The sequence below is a fragment of the Corvus hawaiiensis genome, chromosome 22 (genome assembly GCF_020740725.1).
Source record: "Corvus hawaiiensis isolate bCorHaw1 chromosome 22, bCorHaw1.pri.cur, whole genome shotgun sequence".
NCBI lineage: Eukaryota > Metazoa > Chordata > Aves > Passeriformes > Corvidae > Corvus > Corvus hawaiiensis.
Genome location: NC_063234.1, coordinates 2,691,545 through 2,716,145, shown reverse-complemented (window position 1 = coordinate 2,716,145; position 24,601 = coordinate 2,691,545). Strand labels below are relative to the sequence as shown.

General features: G+C 43.5%; 1 protein-coding gene across 3 annotated transcripts; it reads left to right on the top strand.

Annotated features, from left to right (window-relative positions):
* Window positions 1–20,541: 20,541 nt before the first annotated feature.
* Window positions 20,542–24,537, top strand: FAAP20 (FA core complex associated protein 20). Of its 3 annotated transcripts, none has more exons than XM_048326205.1 (4): window positions 20,542–20,986; window positions 22,018–22,165; window positions 22,843–23,465; window positions 24,025–24,537. In XM_048326205.1, exons 1-4 carry the CDS (start codon window positions 20,883–20,885, stop codon window positions 24,095–24,097), a joined length of 948 nt encoding a protein of 315 aa, XP_048182162.1. In that variant the 5' UTR covers window positions 20,542–20,882; the 3' UTR covers window positions 24,098–24,537. The 3 variants fall into 3 exon arrangements, 2 of the variants coding, with proteins under 2 accessions (XP_048182162.1, XP_048182163.1); XR_007207900.1 differs by lacking the exon at window positions 20,542–20,986 and adding an exon at window positions 21,027–21,087; XM_048326206.1 differs by lacking the exon at window positions 20,542–20,986 and adding an exon at window positions 21,065–21,087 and having other exon boundaries at window positions 21,261–22,165.
* Window positions 24,538–24,601: the final 64 nt, after the last annotated feature.

Below are 24,601 nucleotides of genomic sequence, written 5' to 3'. Positions count from 1 at the left end.
ATTTCTAACACACCCATTAATTGTCAGCAACTTTGTCACGTCTCCACTCCAAAGCTGAAGACATCACCTCGAGGTGATACGGAGGAAATTCCAAAATGCAAATTTCAGACCCCAATTTGATTTTTCCAAGGTAATTTTGCTCTACAGGTGTTACAAAGGCCTAGACAAGGAACAGACTGGTGAGGACTGCACTGCTCAGGGAGATGCTGTGTGTGAGGACTGGGCACCAGAGCCTGCACTCAGGGCCCTGGGGAGACACAAAGGATTTTACAAATGCCCTGAAGCCTCAATGTAAAAATCCCTTTTTATTTCCAAGCCCCTCCAGCAAACTTCTATAACTTCACTAAGATGAACAGTACTGGAGACCAGAGAGCTTGGACTCCTCCAGCTCTCCAAGGTCACATCAGAGGACCTGCAGAAAAGAACACTCAGCATCTCTGGGCCTTATTTGTCCCACAGCAATCTGTGCCAAATTTCAAACAGAGTCCAAACAAAGATTAAGTTTAGACTCTTTATCTCCATAATGATAATCTGGGGCCAAGAGTCAGTAGGTGCTGAGCACTCTGCAGGCAACAGAACGTCTCACTTGTAAACCCAGGCCATAACTTTTCAATTACTGAATTCAGACTGGACTGGAGAAATCATAAATCAGGCCACTCCTTTTGACAATTGTTTGAGCTCTAGAACTGGACTCCTGCTCTTGGCCTGTAGCAGTACCTCTCCCCTTGTCTGTGCATTATATCCCTCCTCGGACTGTACCTTCCTTGTTCCTACTGAGCCTGAGATGATGGAATTGGCCATTTGCCCAGCTGAAGGGGGAAAAAAAAGGTAGTTTCTGTAATGGAAGGGCTTTCTGACTCTTCTGACTGCAGAGTGAAAATCCCAGGCAGATAGCACAGAGCCTGTTTAATGACTCACACTCCGCTTTTTCACCAGGGAAAATTTTCAGGCCTGCACTCAGTTAAAAGATGGAAATTTTTATAAAACTTCCATTGTGGTATGTTACCATCTGTTCAGAAATTAACAAAAACAAAATCAAAGTAAGCAAATGGGTTGATTTTCTTTCTTTCTTTTTCTTGTAGTAAGAGCTTTCTGTTCTGTAGATAAGAGTGAATCTCCAAGGGGAACTGTGAGCACATAGAGTTCAGTACAAGAAAATAGAGACTCCAGCGTAATTGTTCGCTGGCTTTGCGCAAATCGACGTCCTGCAAAGTAAACTGTTCTCTCAGTGATGGCCATTTCCTCCTACAGTGATCAGGAGTGTTCCTGTCAGTCAGGGAGGGAGAGAATTCTTGTGTCTGTAAGCATTTGCATGTGCTCAGCCCCAAAAGCTCCTCAGATCTGAACAGCATCCAAGGGCTTCCGATGAGACGACTTTCCTGACAAAGTGTTCCCTCTCCTGGGAACCAGGCCACTGAGGGTTTGGATGAGATGTGTATAATAACACAAAATTTCAAGTTTTGGTTGGAGAAAAAAATAAAAAAATTGCAGACAGCAAATTTTGCTTCATTCTTTCTAATGCTTCACAAGAACACATAACTTTTTCCACCTGGTTTTGAGCAAGAACGTATATTTCTTTTTTTCTTTTCAGAGCTGAATTCTTGGAACTCATACCATTTTCATTTAGCTATTTTTACCCGCCCTGCTCCTTCCTGTATCCATGGAGTTTCATCAAAACATTGAATTCCAGCCTCTAATGACATAACCTTCCCCTTTCCTTCCTGTTCTCATGTCACCTCTCATTTTCTCATCAGCTCCAAAGCCTTCTCTGATTTTTTAGACTTTCTCTACTTTGGACTTCTTATTTACTTTATGTACTTTGCATCAGCATTGTCCTCTATAGAGTAGAATATTAAGAAGTCACAAACTTCTGCATAAACAAGCAAACAAAGCTGCCTCAGCTGAGGAGAACACCTTCTCTTCTTCCCAACTCTAAGGAAAAATCTGACTTCAAACACACAGCTTTGTCTTGCATCAGTATCAAACTGGAACGATTTGACTCAAATCACTCTGTGAGTGTCTTCTCTGCTGGAGTGGGGATAAATCAGCTGCAGGACAGCTCAAGTGAAATGAAGAGAATGATTGCCATGTAAAGCTGAGACAAAGGGACTGTGACACGCAGCCAACAACTTCACTGCCTGTATTTACCCACTAAATGTGAGATAAAAATGCCATTCAATGTATGTCTCAAGTTACTTAATGGATTAGCACTGCAAAATACCTGTCATAGTCTGGCTCTTTCCACATGGATCCTACACTTGTGTATTCCTGCACAGCAGAGAGCTCCAGTGCTGTGTGAGCTTGGAGGGTAAATGCAGGAACAGCAATCTGGCATGAACATTCCTTGTCTTAGGGAAAAAATCAATCTGCGAATGGAATTCATTTGCTGATTTGCAGGAACAATGAAGTCAAGCAACAAAACTTAGCAAACCATATTAAAAAGCATCTTCACAAGTATTTTTCCAGGCGACAGAGGTGTTTATGAACCAAAAAAAGAGGTGTAAACGTTACAATTACTTCAGGGCAAATTTTAACTGGTTTCCCCTCCTTATTAGATTTCTCATTCATAAAAAATTGCTGGCTGACTTAGCAGTCACTGCACCATGTGGGATTTTAGGTGTTCCTAACCATCTGCATGCCTTTTTTCCATTTGTCTAAGTAATTTTCCATTTTCAGTATATTTGTCTTAATTTTATCTCTCTGTCTATATAATTAGAGTTATCTGGAACATCAAGACAAGCCCTTATCCCAGCAGAGGAATGGACAGTCTATTTGCTATCAGAAGCAAAGAACATAAGCTCTAAGCTATTCCAGACCCCACTGCCATTCTCTGCTGGCAATAAATAAAGTTCTTCATGCTATAAATCATGTTTGATCCTGACAGTTTTTCCTGATCTGAAGCCTGGAAGTTCAGAGTCCTTCCAAAGGGTGTCACTGAAGTTCCCAGCCAGGTTTGCTCTCAGAACATGACATTCTCAAATCCAGAGGAACAGCCCCAAGTGAATCAGTTTGAGCTCCACACTGACAATCTTCCAGGAATTGAAAGTCTCTGTATAAAACTGAATCCTGAAATGTGTCAGGTGCCCAAAATTTCCATCAAATTCCGTGGCTAAGCCATTGAGTGGGATTCAAGGATTAGAACATTAACTTGTGCAGAGTTACACCTATCCATAACTTCCCTATGGGAATGCCGTGCTGGAAGATTACAAGACTAAGTCAGCAATTTCTCAGTTCCACAGTCTTACCTCCTGGTGCCCAGCTAAAGTCTTTTATCAACAGAAAACAGCTGGAAAGCTTTATACAAAAAGTTATGATCCTGCAAGATTCAGAATATTATTTGCACGATAAGCTGAGAAATTAGGTTTGAAGTCTTTCCTGTGTTTAAGCCTAAAAGGAAAAGCTTAGCACGATTCAGAAATGGCAAGTTCAGTCTCGTTACACACAGAAAATTAAGTCTGTTTGGATCCATGCAGATTATTTTGGGCTGGCCTACAGAAGCTCCATGGGGAACACATACAGGTTAAAGAAGACATGCAAACGAGAGGTGTGCGACACAGATTGGTGCTGCCTTTCATTTTTGCTCACAGCTAGAAGAGCTCCATGACCACGATATCAATAATACTGTTTCTTTTAGATGTTCAGTCTTACCCACACTGGAGCTGTGTATGTTTAGAATTCACCTGCAGTTTATCCATATTTAATCTTTGTCATGCCTTCCTTCCCTACTTACTCTACACAGATCATTGACATTTTGATCAGTTGCAATTACAGAGGCGTGTGGAATGATGGACTTGTAAAACTTCAGAACTGGATCCCTAGTTCTTCCCCAGGTTGGAAAGGCCATTTTTAGCATGTCAAATCACCATGACTTCCTTTATGAGAGCTGTACATGGGCCATACCAAGAGCTGTGTGGTACAAGAGGGAACAGAGGAGTGGGTCATGTTTAGCACCAGGAACAAGACAATTTTGTCATGACCTACTGTGTTACCTACCAAAACCAAGTTTTCGTGCCATGTTTTCATTCCTTCTCATTACAAGGAGCTACTGCCTTAAATTGCCTCTGTGAAGAGAGACTCTTCTCCCTCAGCAGAAAAAACAATGAGGTCCTTAAAAGGGCTGCTTAGAAAAACTCAGCAAGTTCACAGAGATGCTTTGTCATTTCTGCTCATTGCCCAATGATTTTTCTTATATAATTGATTAATAAAGTCCATGAAATTTCTCTGGAGATAGGCCAGGCCACAGACCCTGTTCTCATTTTATTTTAGTTCCAGGAAAAGCAAGCAAGAAAAGATTGCTTCTAAAGAGCTTCAGCTACTATTGCTGACACTTGGTTCCCACAGACATCTGTCAATAATGGGGTGTCCAGGAGGTCTGTTCCTGGTGCCCAGGAGGTTGTTCCTGGTGTCCAGAGGTAGGCCACAAGCTGAGCTCCGTGCACTGGTCTCAGCCACCTGAGGGAATGCCCATCCAGATCTATTTTTAATGGTTTTTGCTGCCACACTCTTTAAGCAAATAGGAGCATGCACTGTTTGTGCAATTTCAACATCTTCCTTGAAAGCATTTCATGTGCACCTCAAGGCACTTCCTTCCACCTCCGTGTTGCCCTTCCTTTCCAGTGCTGTGCACTGGAATTCTGGCTTCCAAAGGCATCAGAAGTGCCCCTGAATCTGTCTAAACAAATACATGGGCAGTTAATCCAAACCAGAGCATTCCCATCTGTTGGATCTCTCCAAAGCTGACATTTGGTAATGACCATCACCTCCTAAGGGCAGACTGCACCTCCAAGTGAAGACAGTGCCAAGCACATTGTGATTTTCATTGCAAGATTTAACTTGGAAAGATCTGGTGACAATTCCTCAGTGGAAGTTAACAGCCAGTTGGAATCACTGTTAGCATGCCCAGAGGAGGGGGCAGGGAGGGAAATAAACCTAAATTAGCTGTGGTTTGTGAGCAAGGGAGGTCAGCTCTGAAAAAAATAACATGATCCCAGTGGGATAAACAGTACAGCAGATAAATCAGTAACTGGGCCAGTCATGAAATACAGGCCCTGCAAATATTTCACAGCCATGGAAGGGGAGCTAAGGAGCAAAACAATTGACTCGTTGGGCACCACATACTCAGAGGGGATGTACAGGCTCTGGAAAGGTGGCACTGCACAGGCATGCTGGTCAGCTAACTCCAAGGGATTGCTAAACTGGACACAGAACAGCCAACCACACAGAGTTATCCTCAGGATTTGTGTTAGTGCCTGAGCACTCAGAACTCAGCATCTCAGCAGAGGCTCTGTGGCTGATGCTCTGTAGTAAGCCAAAGGTTACCTACTTTATCTTCCAAAGTTCAGTTCTGTACTCACTAAACCCATGCCAATTGTCTTCACCAACATTTGAATTTTTAAGATGGTGTTTCACAGACACTGGATTTGGATAGCAAGCTATGCTCTTTGAAAAGCATAAAGATTTGCCTCAGATGATTTCAACTTAGTGCTCCCACGTATCACTCACTAGAAATGTGAAGTGCAGAAAGAAATCCAGCAGGTCAGTATGATCAGTAAGATTCTGAGAATTTTCTTCAAAAACAGAACCTTGAAAACATCATACACTCAAGCACATAAAGGAATCATTTTTATATACTTTTCATCACACTAAAGAGATTCAAAGACTCTTTCCTTCTTTATTTTCTTCACAAAAAATGAGTCACAGAACAGATAAAAACTAGCACATTTTCATAATGAAGAGCTGCTCTGACCTCTAGTTTATATTAATTGATGCAGGGAAAGAAGGGGAAAATTTCCAAAAAACATAAGAAAGTAGCAACTGTTCAGTGTAAGTAAGGAATCAGTTGAGCATTTAAAAAAAATCTAGAAGTGTTTAGGACATGGGCTTCAACATACAATCTGTTGTGAATGAGATCATACAATCAACACAAACTACCTGTTTTCCCCTATATTCCAGATCCTGAGCACAGGTCTGTGTCACCAGTCCAAAAGGTCTGAGCTGTTCTGGGTGAGTGTTTCATGCTACATGGCTCCAATACAAGTGCACAGCATCAAGTGACCCACCTCTAGATCAGGATGGCTGAGCACAAAATGCCCTGTGGGAAAGGGCTGTGGCTCACACCACCAGAACTCTGCACAAGGTCAGTGGTGTGTCCATGCACCACGAAGCTGCAGAGCCCAGGAACCTCTCCCTGAGATGGAGAGTACCAGCACTCCCATCTCTTTCTGTCCCTCTTGCAGGAGTTTGCAGTTTGGAAGCCACTCTGCTTATTGGCCATTTCCTGTTGACAGGAGTAGGCAGGAGAGGGGAAACATCTGTAGGCGTTGCTAACTTAAAGGCTTTCCCTGCACAGCCTGGAAAGACAGAACTGCTTCCCATGTGCCTTAAATCAGCGGAAACCTCTGGTGCCAACCTGCTCAGCTCTTAGTGGAGGATGAGGTCTGAGCCGCCACAGACATCCTACAATATTCCATAAAATTGTTTAAGTGTTGGAAACAGGAAAAGTGCCAATTCACTGAAAGAACAGTGAAGGGGGTTCTAAGAAGGAAAGGCAAGTTGGACCATTTCCACCAACAGTACTGAGGTTATTTAGCACCTCAGTAAAGAAGTGCCTGTAGAATAGCCCGTGTAACCTCCACCCAAGGGCTTCAACAAGTCCTCCACAGGGTTTCAGAGCCTTTAGAAAAGTTACATTGTACTGACAAACTGAGGCAAGAGAAAGGAATGAAGCGATTCTCTCAAAAAACAGAGGAGGTCTGGAGAGAAGCACCAATTTCCTGTGCTTTTAACCAGTCATGAGGGCTCTGCCTCATCAAGCCCACGCAGGTGATGGAAACTCATCAGAACCAAGGATCATTATGCAAGACAGAGGATACAAGGCTGCTCCGACACCTTCACCCAGCAGCTCACTCAAGCCACAACTCAGAACAGGAAGCTTCAGTCAGACTTTCAATTCCCACACCAAGCTAAATCAATCTAAATCAAATACATTTAAAAGAAAAAGCCTTGAATGGAAAAAAACAGTCTCTTTATGCCACCCACTACCAGAAAGATTATTGTTCTTGCCTCAAAACTATTTCTGATTTGAAAGCTGCTTGAATTTAGAAATCCAGGGATTGGATTATTTTTTCTCTGTTTGAATTTCCACACAGGAAAATGGAGTAATTTGTACAGTTAGCTAAGCCAAAAAAACAGAAAAAAAAAAAAAGAAAAGAGGTGGCGAGGAGGATGGCCACTGCTGGATTAGAATTAACTTATGCTGATAGAATGACACTGTCAAAAATGCCCCAGGAAGAAACATTTTTAAAAGTCTTTGATCAGGCCTTATTTTCCTTTTTTTCCCTCTTTTTCATTCCGTTCTCAAAAGCTTATTCCTCTGATCCGTAATAATTTTGGGACCAAGCCTTTGTTTCTTGACACCAAATGCTGTTGGTGTTATTTTCGGCCCTGGAATTGCTGCAATGGATCCCATGCAGTGCCCGCGATCCTTTCCCTGACACTGGCCACAAAAAGCTGCTTCCCACAAAACTTTAAGACACTTCAAGAGGAACCAATCCAAAAAAAAGAAGTCTGTCCTTCACCACCAAGAGTTAAAAGGGTTCTCTTGTTTCCTCTCTGCTGTATTTCATTTTAAAGATCATTACTGTAACAAATCCGGGGGGTTTGGAGCCATACAAGTATCCCATCATTCCTGAATCCTTCCACACTCTCAGCTGCACAGCCAGCAGTACAGAGTTAAAAATATAGATATAAATATATGTATTTATGCTTCACGGTACATGTTACAAGCTCAAGTCTGTGCCTCCACACAGAAAAGAGCTGAAGCAGGGTCTGCCTCTGCTCTCTCCTTTTCCCTGTGCGTCTGTTCCCAGTGAAGGATATCAGACATGACAGCTCTGGAGTCTGCAGTCCTTTGTCTCCACAAAAGGTCCAGTTCTGACAGTGGGAGAGTGGGACTTCATTGGGACACTGTTTCAGCAGTATATTTCAATCAACAATGCCTTGAGAAACTTCCAGGAATCACCAGCAAAAGTCAGGAATGAGCAATATTGAGGCTAACTAGCCAGTCAAGGTTCTCTCCTTCTGAGAGCTCTTTCTGAGAACTACCAAGGAAACCAATTAAGATCAATTGCGTTCGTCATTTCAGCCGGAACACATCGGGGACCACATCCCTGTTTGTTTATGGGCCACTTGAAAATAACCCTATGGAAAACAACCAGTGAGTTGCTATTGGCACGGACTGGATTTGAAATGCAATCAAAGTTTCTGGTTTCCTTAGCAGAGTCTGTGAGCAAAGCACAGCAGCCCCCCCCACGAGCAAGCTCACAGAGCTGGGGGAAGGAAAGGGTTACCCAGTGCACCATAAATGTCACCAAAATATGCTGGGCACTCCACTCCCCAGAGGGATTTTATTAGTATTTTCCACTTGCAGCAATGCCACAAATACCCAGGAGTCAGAAAAAGAAATGGAAGCAGTTGTGAAATTGTCCTGTCTACTTTTACCATCCACATGGAAAAACACACAAAAAGACTGACAGGCATACACTGGGAAAAAAACCCAGATGACGCCCTTAAACTTCTTTTTTTCACAGTTTTTATGGAGACAGAGAACATCCTGAATGTCTAAACTGTCCAGAAGCACTGTCCCTTTAAAGTCGGAATGTGACTTTTTTTCACCCACAAGAAAAAGTGCAGTTTCCCAGGTTCTTACTGGAAACATTTCTTGGGAAAATATCCATTTCCAAAGCGTTGTTTTTACACTTTTGGTTCACTGGTTGTTTGACTCTTGTAATGCTTTAGTAGTGTTTTTACTCCATGAATGTTTGTAATAACTTAATCCATCCTATTTCCTACAGTATCTCCTTTTAAGGATAATTATATCAATATGCTTCTGACATTTTGTAATCCAAAAAACTTATTTTTTCTAGATTTCTTTTTCTCAGTTGGGTGATTCAAAACAAGACTTAATGGTATGCTCCTGGCCCCCATGATTTCTGGAAAAGCTTTTGCACAATAAAACTCAATGAATAACCCAGAAATCCCATTAGAAACACGGATAATTGTAGCATTTTGTTAACTTCTCACAGCTTTCTTTTCTAATAAGAGAGTTCAAGGTTAGCTACATTTTCCCAAACAAAAATCTCATGCATTTATTTTATGTTCGCCTGCCCTAAGAAACTTTGCTTTGCTTTGTTTTTGGGGTTTTTTTCTCAAAAAGAGCTGCAAAGGGATGTGTTCTGTAACAAGCTAAAAGATATACCCATAATTAAATTCTCTTACTCATAGCCTTGAATAAGGGCCCCAACCATATCTATTTACAACAGGAAATACCCAAGAACCTAAGCAGATTTAATAGGCTTACACAAGTCTTTTTCTAAAGCTACTTGTGGCCTTCTGCAGATGACATTGCTCAATTCTTCCCAAACTTCTGGGCTATATTGCCACAGTCAAGCCTCAAAAGTTTTCACACATTATTGGAATTCAGGAATTAGCATGCTTTATGATACCACAGCCTGGTTTGGGCATTATGAGTTTATCGCTTCAGGGTTTGGCTCTCCCTGTCTCCACTCAGGTCTCCTCTGCTGCCTTTTCTGATGCTCCACTTAGCACATAAACTAGCAATGGACATTTCTGCAAATTATTACATTTAATGACAGTGATATCTAATCTTGTCCAACAAGATCAGGCCTTTATTGTCTCGAGAACAGCCCTGCCCCTCGTCCTGGTGCTGATGAACTGGGAGTGCTGCAGGGCTGAAACGACTCAGGGCTGGGTGAAAGGCTCAGGGCGACTGACAGGTCTCTCAAAGCAAAGATCAGACTCCATCGTACTTTTCTGCCTCCACATCAAGTTAAGAGACAGCATTGCAGCCTAACTCAAAACATCTGGCTTGAGGGCAGTATGAGCTTTTACTGCTCCTCAGACTCCAGACACAGTCTCAGACAGTCAAGCTGAATTTTGGTAGCCTGGCAGCCACTGTTCCCTCAAAGGTCCTCTGCTTAATACTGAGGGAGGAAAGGGCTAATGCTGCTTCTTAGCTGTTCATAAAGGAAACCAGAAGATCCCTTGATAAGATGTTATCTTCTTTCCTTCCTCTCACTGTATTCACTGTTCAACAGGGGAATTTAAGTTTCGTCTTCCCTGTCCCATAGAGCAATCAGAGGCTCTAAAGGGGCCCTCTGGCACTCCAGACCAGACTGTTACCCACTAAATCTCTTTTCTCTGGAACATTAGAGATACTTCTCTAACACATCCAATATGTATCTGATGAAAATTGTTACCAGAATGTTTCAATCTCATAAGTTACAGAAAGAAGCCAACTGACAGCACTTGACAACATGGAGCACGATGCCAGAATGCAAACCAATAAAGTTCCTTCTTCTTGAATGTGACAAAATGCTTATTTTAAGCATACTGAGACAATAAAGTGCTGATTAACAGGCAGCATGTTCTTCAATGAAACGTATGAATGTGTAGTCTTGTGCTAAATACAGAAGATGCTGAAGGTATGTGATGATGAGTGTGAGAACAGCTCCCCGTCAACATATTGAAATTTAGCTCTAAACCAACTCACTAAGAGAGTGTCTTCAGCTACAGGGAGGACTGACCCAGTGACAGGGACAGTTTTTGTGAACTCACTAAGCATAAATGCACGTGTAAGGTTTATTTCTCAACAGCTTAGCACTGTCTCAGACACATCCACGTCTGTAGCCATGTCTTTGCTGCCTTACCCTGGTACAAAGGGGTGTATTGACTCTCCAGGGATTGCCAGGGAGGGATTACTTTAGCCTGAGCTAGAAACTACAATACTTTCTTCGTAGGTAGCCTAATCACATGTTAACACTGTGTTCTGCAGAAATTAATAGAGATAAGGCTGAAAATAATACTCACCCACGGAGTCTAAAAATAAGCACCGAAATTTCCCCTCCTCGTTTCTTTCTGCTTTGTGTTTCCCCTCAGGTGATGACACCATTCTCCTCTCCAGCTCTCCTGAAATGTATCGTGAGCATCATGGTTACAGACTGTTCTGGGGAACAGTTTCTTCATGTAGGGCCAGAGTTTGGGGATGTACTGTGTGAGGCAAATCAAGGGTTATAGTTTTGGGATGTACCGCGTGAGGCAAATCAAAATCTTACCAGACCAGAATAACCAACAGAAGGCACTGGTTTAGCATGGTCTCCAAGAATCAGATACCTAGAAACTTGTTTGAATATGTATAAATTAGGTGGGAAGCCTAGTCACAAGAGTGAGATGAACTAATTACAATAAACGGGGTGTTTTCAGCTGCACTACCATGAAGAAATACACTCCTTCAGAGTATTTTTGGTGTGACAGACTCTGTTTAGTTTTAGTCCTGCAGCTCAGCCCATTTCAGACTTCCAAAAACAAGTCCTCTAAAACACCAAAAGCTTATTGAATATTGATTGTTTTAGACCACGCAATTTAATGCAGCCTTGATTCGTGTAAACACAGGAATTTTGAGAGCACAACATCCTTAAAATCAGTAAAAGGGCAGTAATTATCAGGGGCACTGCAGAAAGTACTTGCAGTTCCCACTAGGCAGACAAGCTTCCCAACAAAAGGACAAATGGAGAGGAAGCCAAATGACACTACCCAAAAACGGGGAGTAACAACCCCAGTTTTGGGGCAGTTTGGTACGTACTTCTCTGGCATTGCCATGTCCTCATGCATATACATTATGAACTATTTAATTCTCAAAAAAAAAATCTTATGAGGCAAGGAAAATAAGTTTCCATCTCCCAGATGAAAAAAAGTGAGGTCAGTAGGTGTGAATACAGATGGAGCTGGCTCTAGAAGTGGCATGAAAAAAAATGGAGTTCTAGGGGTTACGCTCCAGACTTGCTACTTTTGTGGTATTGAATTTAGAGAATGTGGTGAAGGGAAGGGAGAAGAATCAGTTTTTCATGACTCATTGTGTCTATCTGCATGCAGACCCTGCCATAAGGTGTCCCCAGCCCGGGTGACTGGAGCGGGAAGCCCCGGGGGTGATTCCCCACAGCCACGGTGTCCTGCTGCCAGATGCATGCTCCATTACATTCTTCTAGTCCTGAAGGAAAAACACTTTGAATTCAGTAATATGTAGTATTCCTGTTAATGTGAGGCAGGAGACTGGCAACACGCCACTCGCAGAGCCCAGCAATGGAAAAAGCAGAGAGCGAGCTCAGCCCCACAATGTGAAGCAGACAGACCTATTGTGAGCTGTCTCCATCCTTGGGGCTGGATGCTCCAGGCTGATTTATGAGCACAATATTTACAACTAACACACATGAAATGCATTATGAGGAGAAATAAATCTCCTAGCATGCACGGAGAGCAGCTAAGATAAAAGAATGCATATGGTAAACTAGGTGACTGTTTGTCATTAAGTGTGGTACTGAAGCCAGAGCACGTCCCTGGGGCAGGGGAGGCTCAGGATTTGCACTGGAGTTTATCAATACTCTGGAAAACACAAGCCATTAGGCAGAGACTTTCAGAAAGATGCCCCAGCTTTTTATTTCTTTCTAGTGAACTCAAAGCTGATGAAAGACACTGTGTTGGAAGCCCTCGGGAGTAAAACAGGGCTTGAAAGGAAGATCAGTCTTATGTCTATGCAAAGACCCAGTGAACAGGCCAGAGTTCAGCTCCCAGGGCTTGTGTTATCACAGGCAATATCCCTAATTTTTGTGCACCTGTGTTCCATCTCATAAACAGGTATCAGTATGAAATTAGGCAAGAAAGGGCTACTTTAAGGCAGAGGGCATGTCATAATTTAGTATTCTGACTTACTGCACCACACTACAGGCAGTAGAAATTCCCTGAATTAATTCCTAAATTAAATCATCACTGAACAGGTAAACGTTTCAGAAAAACAACCATCCCTTACTAAATAATGAGACCAGCAAATGAGGATGTCAATTCTAGTTTCCTCTGTAATTGCAAAACCCAAACCCCACTCCCAGAAACACTGACAACAATTCCCTGCTGATCCCTGCTGTCCTTTGAACCCTGCAGCGAGCAGGCTCCTCCAAATCTCATTTGGCTGGAGAGGTAATAGGAGGCAGCTCTCACTTAAATGCATCTATATTTGACATTTCTGCCTACAAAGCTGCACTGGTCATAGATTGCATCTCATCATGTCCAGCCAACCCAATTAGGCCCAAACAGCTTCTTGGAAGGACCTGGATTCATCTCATCCCTTGATACTGAGGTTTGATGGTGCCAATATTTTTGCAGCTCTGTGTGATGTTGCCTCTTGCCTGGTGGGATGTGGCTTTAAGTTAAACAACTCATTTTCTGCAGGGTACAGCACAGTCACGGAGAGCTGTGAGGCTGCTGCTTTTCCTCAGAGTGCTCTGATAAAACATCTGATTCCAGTATGGGAGGATAGACTCATAAAAACAGGCTAATGATGGAACCAGACTGTGGTACAAACCAGAGCAAGCACTTCAGCTAACTGAACATGCTTCCTGTCCTCAGCCAGCACCACAACATCTTGGTTTAGCTACCACACATCTCCCTCAGAGCACTTCCCACTGATCAAAAGGGAACAACCAAAAATTTCTACGAGAGCAGGACAGTTGGATTGAAGGAACAGCAAAATGGATTTGGAGAGCAGGAGAGGATTTGTTGGGGAAAATCCTCCAAAATCAGTCCAATTCCAAACTGTCTCATGAAAGGAACAGTAGCATGAAGTTACCCTTTGTTAACAGCAGTTTTGGGATGTGGCAGGAAGGCATCAGCTTTCTTTTGCTGAAGTTGACTGAATGGGTTTGACTGACAGCTGCTGGGAGCTGCAGAGTGACAGCAGAGGCAGGCACACCCCTGTTCAGCACCTCTGACTGGGTGTTGCAGCTCTGTCACAACAAGGGACCTTCCAGGCAGAGCAACCTCTCACACTGACAACGTCTCAACGGAGTTTCAGTTCAGTGGGTATTAAGACAATATAAATAAACCAAACTCAGCCCATGTACGACACAGTTAAATAAATGACACATGGAAAAAAAGAAACTAGAGCTCTCCTGTATTTTACTGTCAGGATTCTAAATTAATCCCATTTTGTATTTCTTTTATCAAAGCATTAATGACAAAGGGAGAATGAATATGAAAATAAACCCTTCTCAGTGAAAAGACTTACACTAACCTCCACAGCTTTGATTATTCCTTCAGATTTACCCTATTTTCTTTCTAAAACACTAGTTAGGCCTTAAAAAATTGAAAAACTAACTAAACGTACTACCCACATTTGTTGAAGCAATAAATACATTCTCATCTGTTGAATTACATTACATTCTATTTTATGTTGATTTTATACACCAGTGTAGTTATGGGTAAAATCACACCACATTAACTAGTAGTGGTAATTTTGTCCCACTGTTTTGTGGTTTCATGCCCATAAACAAGTGATTTATGGATTTTTTTTTTTTTTTTTTTGTGAAGCTCTTTAATATGTTGATTTCAAATGAAGGAATGATACACAGCAAAGAAGAGGAACTCTGACTTCTATTGGCTACAGTTTGTGAGATACACTTAGAATTAAATAAAAAACAAAAAAAAACCAACCCAAAAAGAAGAAAGCAAGCAAGAAATAAATATGAAAACCTCAAGCCATATTTCATCCTAAACTCAGACTCTAAATCCTTTAAAGTAAGGGGAGATGATATAACTCCCTCAGCAGAATTCTGGGCTGGGCCACAGAACCCACGTCTCCATGCCATCAAACCTAATCTTTGTTTGAGATCTGACACATTCTCTCCAAGTTTTCAGTCACATTGCAAAATTCCAAGAGGATGAAAGGCAGATTCTCCTCCTCTCTTACACTAACCCCGGGGCCTAGAAACAGCAGGACTTGATTTAACCAAACACACACTGGGCCAGAAAAATGATGAGTGATCCTGGGACTTGACTGACACCAAGGAGACTTCATCTAATTCATGGTTTTCCAACGTGATCATTGCATCACCTCAGATCCCTGAGCAGATTGTGCCAAAATGAGGAGATAACCAGAATGCCAAAAAGCATCTCCTCGCTGGCCAAACTGACAGCAAAGCCAGCAGAGTCTCCTCCTCCCTGGGAAGCTGCACACACCAGACAGGCAGCAACCTCCCAGCCCCAAACAGGCAACATCTTCCAGGAGCCAAGGCCCAGGTGCCCTCCCCTGTAAGGCAACTCTTTGCAGAGCTACCACCAACAAGAAGGCCTCCAGGCCTTCCTTCTTACTCAACTGAGCTCCTCTCCACTGCATCCCTTGTCCAAAAAGTTTACTGTACCACATAAATCCTGGACCAAGCTAAATCTGCTGGCTCCCAAACAGGCTTCTTAAGCCTCTAGCAAATCAAGAGTAGGATATTTATTTCTAAATCTCCAAAGGAGGATTAGGCAGGGTGACCATAATCCTAACCAGCCTCACACCTGCCACTCATTCTTAGTGAAGAAGAGACGCCTTTTAGTATCTGGAAATTACTAGCAGATGAACCTCTTTGTCCAAGGTAGGATATCAAAGATAACAGTTCCTAGCTCCTTTGTTTCTTGGCTGCATAGAAAAAAAGAGGGTTTTTTTCTGCGAGACAAAGAGTGGATATGATTGTTTGTTTTGGTTCCAGTGACATCATTCCTTTTTTGTCAGCATCATCTCTCAGTAATTGACTCTGATTTGAGGAAGGGCTAGAACAGTTCTGCAACTTTCTCCCTTCATCTCCCTCTATTCCAGTACCCCAAATAAAAAACAAGGTCAGTGAGACACTTTTTCACATACATTGTCCAATTTGATCAAGACCCCCACATTTTCCATGACGATTCTATATAAGTCCCATTGCAATGACCTCAGAGCTTCCCAGTACCATTTTAGCACCAATTAAAGTGGCAGTGCTCAGAGAACCATTTATCTTTATACTGTAGGAGTTTGAGCAGTGCTGTTATTACTTATGAGGGGGAATTGTGCAGGCTCCTTGTCAATTGGTTTAGGTTGCCTAAATGAAGCCAAATTGCTCTTGCCATTTCCAGCTGCTGCTGCTACCTGTGTTCCACCTTCCCCACATTCACTTTGATCCATCAGCCAAGAGCAAAACAACCTTCCTTCAATGCCCCTCCTGCAAACAGGGTAGGAAAACACCACAAAAGGAAAAAAAAAAACCACACATCACTTGCAGCATTTTTACATGTAATAGTAACAGTCTCTTGGTGCCATCATCAGCCATGGCATTTCATTCACACAGAACACTTGTGGGCACATCACATATGCTTTTCCATTCAATGTATTTTTAAATGTTTCCCAGGCAACTGTTTCAATACAATATGCCTCCTTGGCAACCTGGTACCCGCAAATGCCATGCTAGTCTCCCTAGTCCTCTTTTTAGGTCTTCCCATCTTGGCATATAAATGTCACAAGGCTGGGTTTTCCAACTCCAGCCACACAGGTACTGATCTGTCCTTGCACTGGAAAGGCTGAATTGAAGAGATGAGTTGTGCACTGGATGCTGCACATTGGTAAATTCAGCTTTGGTGAGCTGCTTTCAAAGGCAGTGACTTCTTGTGGGAAAGAGAATGTCTCCTGCAACTAAAATTAAGGAGAGCCCACAAAACTGTCTCCACTCAACTGACTTTCTCTGGAAGCAGCAATGAGCCTGCACTTCTCTAACTGAAATGCATGTCATTTTTATTCTCCTGACTAAGCCAGTCTTACCCTGTTCTCCTCATTTTGTGGTCTAACTGTAACACATCACATTAATGAAAAGAGTCAGACTTCCCCATTTCACCACAGCCAGTGATTAGCACTGGACTGAGTGGGTTAGTGTGGCTGAGTTTCTCTTTCCAGGGCTGCATTTGCTGCCACTGGGATGTTCAGGGGACACACTGTGACATTAGAGTGCCAGCATTTCAGCTGTGGGACATTTGCTGCAGCAGCTTTCCCTGCTGCTCTGCAGACTGTGGTCTCTTTGGGGACATTGTCCTTTATTACATTGAGCAGAATGGACAAGCTCATCCTTGAGTGAAGTCACAGACTATTTGACAAGGACAAAAAGTTATCAACACGTACTCCTAAGCTAAGCATTGATTAGATAAAATAATTAAAATATAATAATATTTCAATGGTCTAGCAAGGAACAATTTCTTCTGAACATTTTCATCTGATACAGGAGCTATCACTACAGAAGCAAAGATATTTCAGAAGGACTAAAGCTATCAGCGAGCATCAGTCGTCATAAAAAAAAAAGTTTTAATAAAAACTGCATGTGCTTCAGGCTCAAAGTGGTACATTAAAAAAAATAATAGCTTCTGCATGCAATGACATCAGGCTCTGAGAGAAACCCAGCTGAAACTGTGGCATCTCTTCTTCATTGATTACTCCATAACAACAGCTGAAAATTACAATTTTTCCAGGCTATAAAATGCCTAGCACTCCAAATTCTACACCGGCAGCAAAAATCTCCTCCCTGTCTGTGAGCTGTTGTATCTGTAATAGAGACCCTGCACTACCAGGCTTTCTAATTCTTCCCAAATGCAGAAGCTCTCATTCAATGCTGCAGCTGTTGGGGAGGAAATCAGAAATAGCAGAAGGCGGATTAGTTGATAATGTACCAGTTCTTCCCCAGCAAATGCTGGCACCTGCGTTTTACACTCTCCTCTTTCCCTCAGCCCAGGAAAAGATCACTTGGTTTGTTTGGCAGGCAATTTATAGGCTTTAGTGATTGTGGAACTGCAAGGGATTAGAATTTGTTATAATAGCCCCTTCTTCCTGAGAGCAAAAGTTAAAACTGAGGCCCATTTTGCAGCAAGAATCAGGAACCATGTAAGTAAAGATTAAGCATGTGCAGCTTGATGAGACTCAACAGGGAAGAGATAACTACACATGCTGGCACCCCATTTACAAGGAAATACCTGCAGATAATCTGTAAGAGCATTCTGTCTTCCACAAGCTCAGATCCCTTGACCACTGGCTCAAATCCAGTCAAGGCTGATTATGATGAAGACCACTCTCCGCATTTCTAGGAGAACTTTTTTCCTAAGACCCCTAAACACTCTCATTATTAAATTAGCAAGACCCAAAATCAAGCAAGAAGTAATAGGATTTCCATGCAGTGGAGGAAACAGAAGATACAATCTTGTGCAAACCCAAGAACAGGTCCTATTCTTCACTTTTCCTTCCTTTTCTTAGTACATTATTAATTCTGGAAAGATGCAGATGAAAATTACTACGTACCCTTAATGGACAAAGATTTCTAGTTTGAAATCTGCAGGTAGTTACAGAAGCAGATAGAGCAAGAATGGAAACATGACATAGTTAGAGTGGGTATCATTAAAGTGGGTATCATTAAACAGACAACAATCAAAAAAACCTTAGAATTTTCAGTTAAATCTACAAAATCCAAACCCACCTACAATGTACAGTTGCTACAGAAGCAAGGTTTTCCCCTTTTGCTCTTTACAAGCAGAAGCTGCAGTAATAATTTTCCCTATTCTTTTTATTATATTCTTTCATTTGTGGCCCTTACTGCACAATAACCAATTTTTATGTTCCCCCATAATAAAGCTTTTGCAAATGCTCTAAGTGCTCACAGCACCACACAGCAACACCTCCAGCATGAAGAACAGGCTGCACTCCTGATGGTTGTTCTGGGAGAAGTCATACTTAACAACATAAATCCATGGGTACAACACATGATTTAGCAGCAGAGGATTGTCCAAGGAGTACCCAAGGGGTCATAAAGCATAAAATACTAACCCAAACATCACAGGAATAAAAGAAACCCCGTGGCGTAACTGATCATTAGCATAGATACACCCAGGAGTATGTTCGGAGTGCTTTCACAGTCCCTCGGATTCTGTTAAATCCCTGGTTTTGCATAGTTTGCTGCCTCCATGTGGTGACAGTCAGCGCTGGGCCCCAATTCCCAGTGATCCTGAGTAAAATCCCCCAAGGAACACTTCTTCAGCTAGTTGTGAAATCAAACTTCTACCCCTCCTCTGTCATCTCATTTCCCACCACTTCCACAGCCAAACCTCTCTTCAATCCACACTTTTGCTTTATTTACACCCCCTTTCTCCTGCTGTTCTTTGCTTTGTCTCTGCTTCCACCACCACCTTCCTCTCCACAGCAGCCTAAAACCTTCAGATCCAAATTCACCCCTCACCTCTGTTCCACTTACCTTGTTCCACCTGCAGCTTTTGGAGGAATGCCTTTCCCGACAAAGAAGGAAAGGAGGGCCTGTTTCCTGGGATCTCCTTTCAGCACACTGGGAAGCAGCTTCTAAATGGCAGCAAAAATGACAGGCAGAACACTGTGACTATCCCTTGCGTGTTCCCTGGGCACTGCATAGCTGTAACAGACATTAATGTGGGAAAAGGTTAGTCTGTGTGACAGGGGTTGGCTTTTCCACTGTCGTTTCTTTCTTCCTGAATTTCATTCTCGTTTTACTCTGCCCATCACACAGCTGAAATGCAGGCCCTCTAGCGTGACCATTTTTTTATTATTTTTATTTTTCAGCTGGGCTATCTATTGTATAGACTGACAAAGATCCCAGCAGCAACCAAACACTTTGCACTTCCAGGATTTTTATCTGCAAAAGGAAACCTATTAATGCTGCTTTAATGTTAAGAAATTAGCTATTACATAGAGTAAAAGACATTGTGGTGCCACAGAAACAGAAAATAACTGAGTTAACACAGGGAAGGTGAAGGCTGGGCAGAGCCTCCCAGATCTCTGCATAGACAGAATCATCCTCAGCTGAAACACCTCTGGATGGAGTTGCCCAGACCTGCCCAGGTTTAATTTATGTGAAATGTGAATCTCTGAACTCTGATACCCATTTTCAAGGTTCAGATCCACTCAAAGCACATATGAAGGCATGTCAACTGTCACTTAATAAATTTTTGCTGGGCTCTGTGGCCAACACAGTGATTCACAGGTGTAACTTTTAATACAGTCAATATTGATGCCTCCTTTCCACTCTGAAAAATACAAGGATGGAGCGGTCCACAGACATCTAGCAACACAAAAATACAGTTACAGGGAAAAAAAAGTTAACTGGGATTCATGTTTCACCAATAAAAATTTTGTTTTATGCAAAGAGTTGTCAGTACTGGTGCCCCCTCATAAACACCTGTTACCCAACTGGATTTACTTCCTTGTACAATTATTTCTTGCATCAATTGCAAAGAATTTAAACAGCAGAGTTACTTTCTGATCCTTTCATGTACTGTTGGAGGATGAAGCGTCTGTCACCATTCCTCTGGTGTCTGTTTTTGAGGAGGCTGCAGCCTGGGGAGTGTTTAAACCCTCTCTAGCACTTTATTTCAAGCCACACGGCGACATTCCCGCCAAAAACGTCAAACTGCACCAGTTCAGATTCTTCTCTAAAAGCGAAATTAGGTCAGACGTGCGCTCCCAATCCATTTTATTTTTTGCAACAACAGCCTTTGGGTTTGGCCCCGCGCGGCAGCCGCAGACCCAGGGCGGGACCGGCCAGGCCCGACCCGCCGCCATCTTATCCCCCTCAGCCACGGGGACCACCCAGCGCAGCCCCTGACCCTGCCCTTCCCGACACACCAAAACCCTACAAAACCATAAAGTTTGAGCGGTAAAAGCAACACAAAAAGGGCTGTTTTCGAGGCAGCCCAGCCCCCGGCGGCTGAAGGGTGCAGGGGCTGGGGAACGGAGGGCTCCTCTCAGGGCGCCCTCAGAGCTGCTCGCCCGCCCCCACCGACCCGCGCCGTGAGGGCGGCTCTAAGGGCGGCAAGTCACAGCCCCGGGCGGCAAGTCACAGCCCCGGCAACGCTCCCGGGGCAGGAGGAAGAGGAAGAGGAGGAGGAGGAAGCCCCGGTCGCCCTCTCTCCCCGCCCTCCCGTGGCCGCCAGCGCCGTCCCCTGACGAGGCGCGGGGAGGCTCGGCCATGTGTGAGGAAGGAGCAGCCAAGCTGCGCCTGAAGCCCCGGACGGCGCCGTCCGCCCGCGGCCGGGAGCGCAGCCCCGGCCCCGAGCCCCCGCCGCGGCCCCCGTGAGTCGGCACCGGGGGGATCGGATCGGTCCTGGGGGACCGGATCGGCCCCAGCGACCCGCAGCGTTTCGCGGCCAGATCCATGTCTATGGCTGTGAAAGGTTATTTCATAAAACACCGCCCGTAGCGCCTTTAAAAAAAAATAGAGACAAAACTGCAGGGTAAAGCACACCGGGCCCTGCGCGTTGCGCGCGTTCCTCGGCACAGAACAGCACTGGCGAGGACAGGGCCTGAAAAATGCTAATGTATGAAAGCTCAGTATTTTTTCTTCCAGAACACGGCTCACAGGAACGCAGAAATAATTCCTGTTTTTTCCAGCCCTGGAGTTGGGGAGGACTGAAGGCAATGCGTGGCTCGGTTCGTGTTCGAGCCCGGGGGGCTCGGCCGTGTCCCTTCCACCAGGGCCTATGAGAGGTTCATCACTCTGCTCTTTGAGGGCGTGTTGCTTCTAATTTCTTCACCGCGCGGCTTTATTCCTGGACAGCGACCCAAGAAAACGCGTCAGGAAGAATGCTGGAAATACCACTGTGACATTAACATTCCATCTTCCCCTTGGAATTGTCTTTATACAGCATTACCTTTTAGTGCTTATAGTTCCTAGGATCAGTTAAATCAAGTTGTTTGGGAAGATAGTCAGTAATTTCAAATGGCAGTGTGGAAATGCCCAGACATACATGGGAACTGATGCAATTGCCACCCTCAGTGCAAACACTTCCATGATTTCTGTGCTCAGCAGGTGTTAGTTAAGTTTGGTATTTGAGAATATAAAACAGTGGCTACACCTAACTGTTTCACTTGGAAGCGAAAATAGTGATAGATACCTACGGCTCATTTGTTAGAAGCAGAAAAGAAAGCATTTAGACATTAATTTTTTGCTAGCTGTACAAAGTACATGTCATAGCAAGCTGTAAAAAAATGTTTGTATGCTAAATAATGTCTTTGTGTTCCAGAAAAAAGAGGCAAACTAGTATCAGTGTAAGAGTATTTTCTTTCCTCTCTCCCCCCTTCAAACTATTGGACTGTCTTTACAGGGCATCGACTGACAGGTGTTCCTGGTTTAAAAAGGAAGAATTAAATGAGTGTGAAAAAACCTGGATTTTGTTACTGAAAGACATCAGTCAAAATTCACACTGCACAAACTGGGACACAGTGCCCAGCTTTCCAGAGTTCTTGGAAAAGGTAGCATGCTGTATCCTTGTTTTTGCACTTCGTGTCCTGCTTCCAATAGCGACAGCCTGGTTAATGGGAAACAACCTGAAATAGCTTTTAGAGATGTGGGTTTCAGCTCTTTATGTACAGTGGTGTGGCCAAGCATGGTGTGGCAGGGAATATAAGGACAGTTACAAGAGGCTTTTTTTGCAGTACAGCAAATTCTTTCCAACATTTTGCTGGGAAGAGGGAGCCTGTGTAAGGATGCTGACTGCCATAAACAGCAGCATCGCCCTAAGGAGTGAAATTGGAAAAGGCAAACTGTAATGGAAGGGTTAGTTACACAGAACGCACCCTGACATCGTTCCAGTGGCATTAGGCAAGATCACAACGTAAAAATCAGTCCTTATAAAGTACTTTTTTCCTCCCCTGAACAGCAGCAGGTTGTTGTTTTCATCCGTAGTCTCTCTGGAACATGAGTACCCATTGTATCCATTTAGAAACGTTCAGGGAAGACCCATAGTCCATCAGCTCCAGGAAGCTCCTGATTGCTTTATGGGTGCTGGAAAAGGGACATAAATAAAATGTTCTTTTCTTCACAGTAGCTCAGTTTTCTCAGTATTTGCAATGTGTTCCCAAAGCCTGGGGTTTAAGTATTGATTGAGCCACATTTGCTTAAGACATTCTCTGTGTGTGTGTTTTACAAGGCTGAGGAAAAGAGTCCAGAACACCAGGAAGTCTTTACAGTCGGAACAAAAGACTTTCAGTGGGTATCATTCCCATCTTTTCACAAAGAAAAACGTCTGAAGCCCAAGGATCTGAGCTCCCAGCAGCCAACACAGAGCCAGAGCAATGAGTTACATAAAGGACAGGGCCAAGCAGATAAACTGAAAAGTTTATCATCTACAGCTGAGAAAACCTGCTGGGGAATCAGTACAGATCAAGCCAAAACCGCATCTGGGGAAGACACAAAAGGTGTTTCAAAGCTGGATGCGAGTCTTAAGTCATGTGAACTCCCTGGACACAGCAGCTCTGCACAGCCCTCGGCACTGGCCCAAAGCCCCACAGAAGCTTTGAGCCCTCAGCAGCACCGCACGGGGACTGTACAGAACAGCAGGGCAGAGGGGAAAGAAAAGGGTGAGGAAGAACCTCAAATCCAAACACATCAGGGGGATGGTCCCATGGGGAAGACCAGAGGGGGGCCTGCAGAGAAGCCTCGGCTCGGGAGTGCTCCTGGGGCTGAGAGCTGCGAAGAGAAGATGGAAAGCCAGAGTGAAGCAGCTTCAGCTCTTGACAGTTGTCCAATGTGTCTGATTAAGTTTAGTGGAAGGTAAGTTTGTTTTGGTTTTTTTCATAACTTTCCCATAAGTTAACCCCATCCTCTATATACAAAATAACAAAAGCAGACAAAACTTCTACTGTGAGGTCCTTTTTAGCTGTCAGAATTACCTATTTTAATCCCATTTACAAGTTGAGTATCTGCTCTTTAGTAAGAGCTGTTAACACGATTTCATAATACGCAGGGTGTCAGAGTTGCTGAAAATGTGCATTTCAACAGGTCCCCTAACCCTGCAAGCTCTGTTGGGTGCAACTTTTCCTGTTGTTAGGAGGCTGAACAGGAAGACAAAAGAGTGGCTGCATTAATATTTATACAATTTTGGTCATTCTATCGAGACAGGCTTAAAATGAATCAGATCTCTATATTCAGGTCTGTGCTACTTAGCTCCAGTTGGAGCAGCAGTAACAGCAAGGGTGGGAGGTTTGGGTAGATTTGTGTAGAGTTGCTGGGCACAGCAGTGACTCCTCCCCTAAGGTACCAGAACACTTCTGGGAGAGAGTAAAGTAGAAGGATTCGACTGTTTCTCACTGCACAAACACTGTGTTTGCAGACTCTCACAGCTGGATATCGATGGCCACCTTGCCAGGTGCTTGTCTGAAAGTGCAGATGATGTCATGTGGTAGAGCCAGAAGAGTGGAGAGCAAAGGAGCAAGGCCAAGGATGAAGCTTTCTCAAAGGAAAAGGAAAAATGTGTCAAGGAAGCACCTCCTCACCTCTGCCTTGCTTAAGGATCACAAGCCAGTAACTCAGTAGAAGGTCAAGTGCCACCTGCCTGTTTGTTTTTTTTATTTTAAAGCCTCTCAAATACATGTAACGTAGTTCTAGTTCTGAAAATGGTGCTCTGGGATGTCCTAGAGATCCCCAGGGAAATCAGGCTTGGTACTCCTGAAAAAAAGGCACTATTGGAAATCCCTGGAGCTTTGTCTGATGCACAGTTCCGAATTTCTCAGGACAGAAGAAAGCAGCTGAGCAAAAGACAACTGTTACTTACTCTAATTCAAAAGTTTACCTGTTTAGAAAAAAATACCAGTAATCTACGAAAATAAACTGAGTTAAAAAGTCATTTGAACTTAGCATTTTTTGTCTGTTTCAGAGGTTGGGCATAGCCCAGTTTACTGATAAATAAT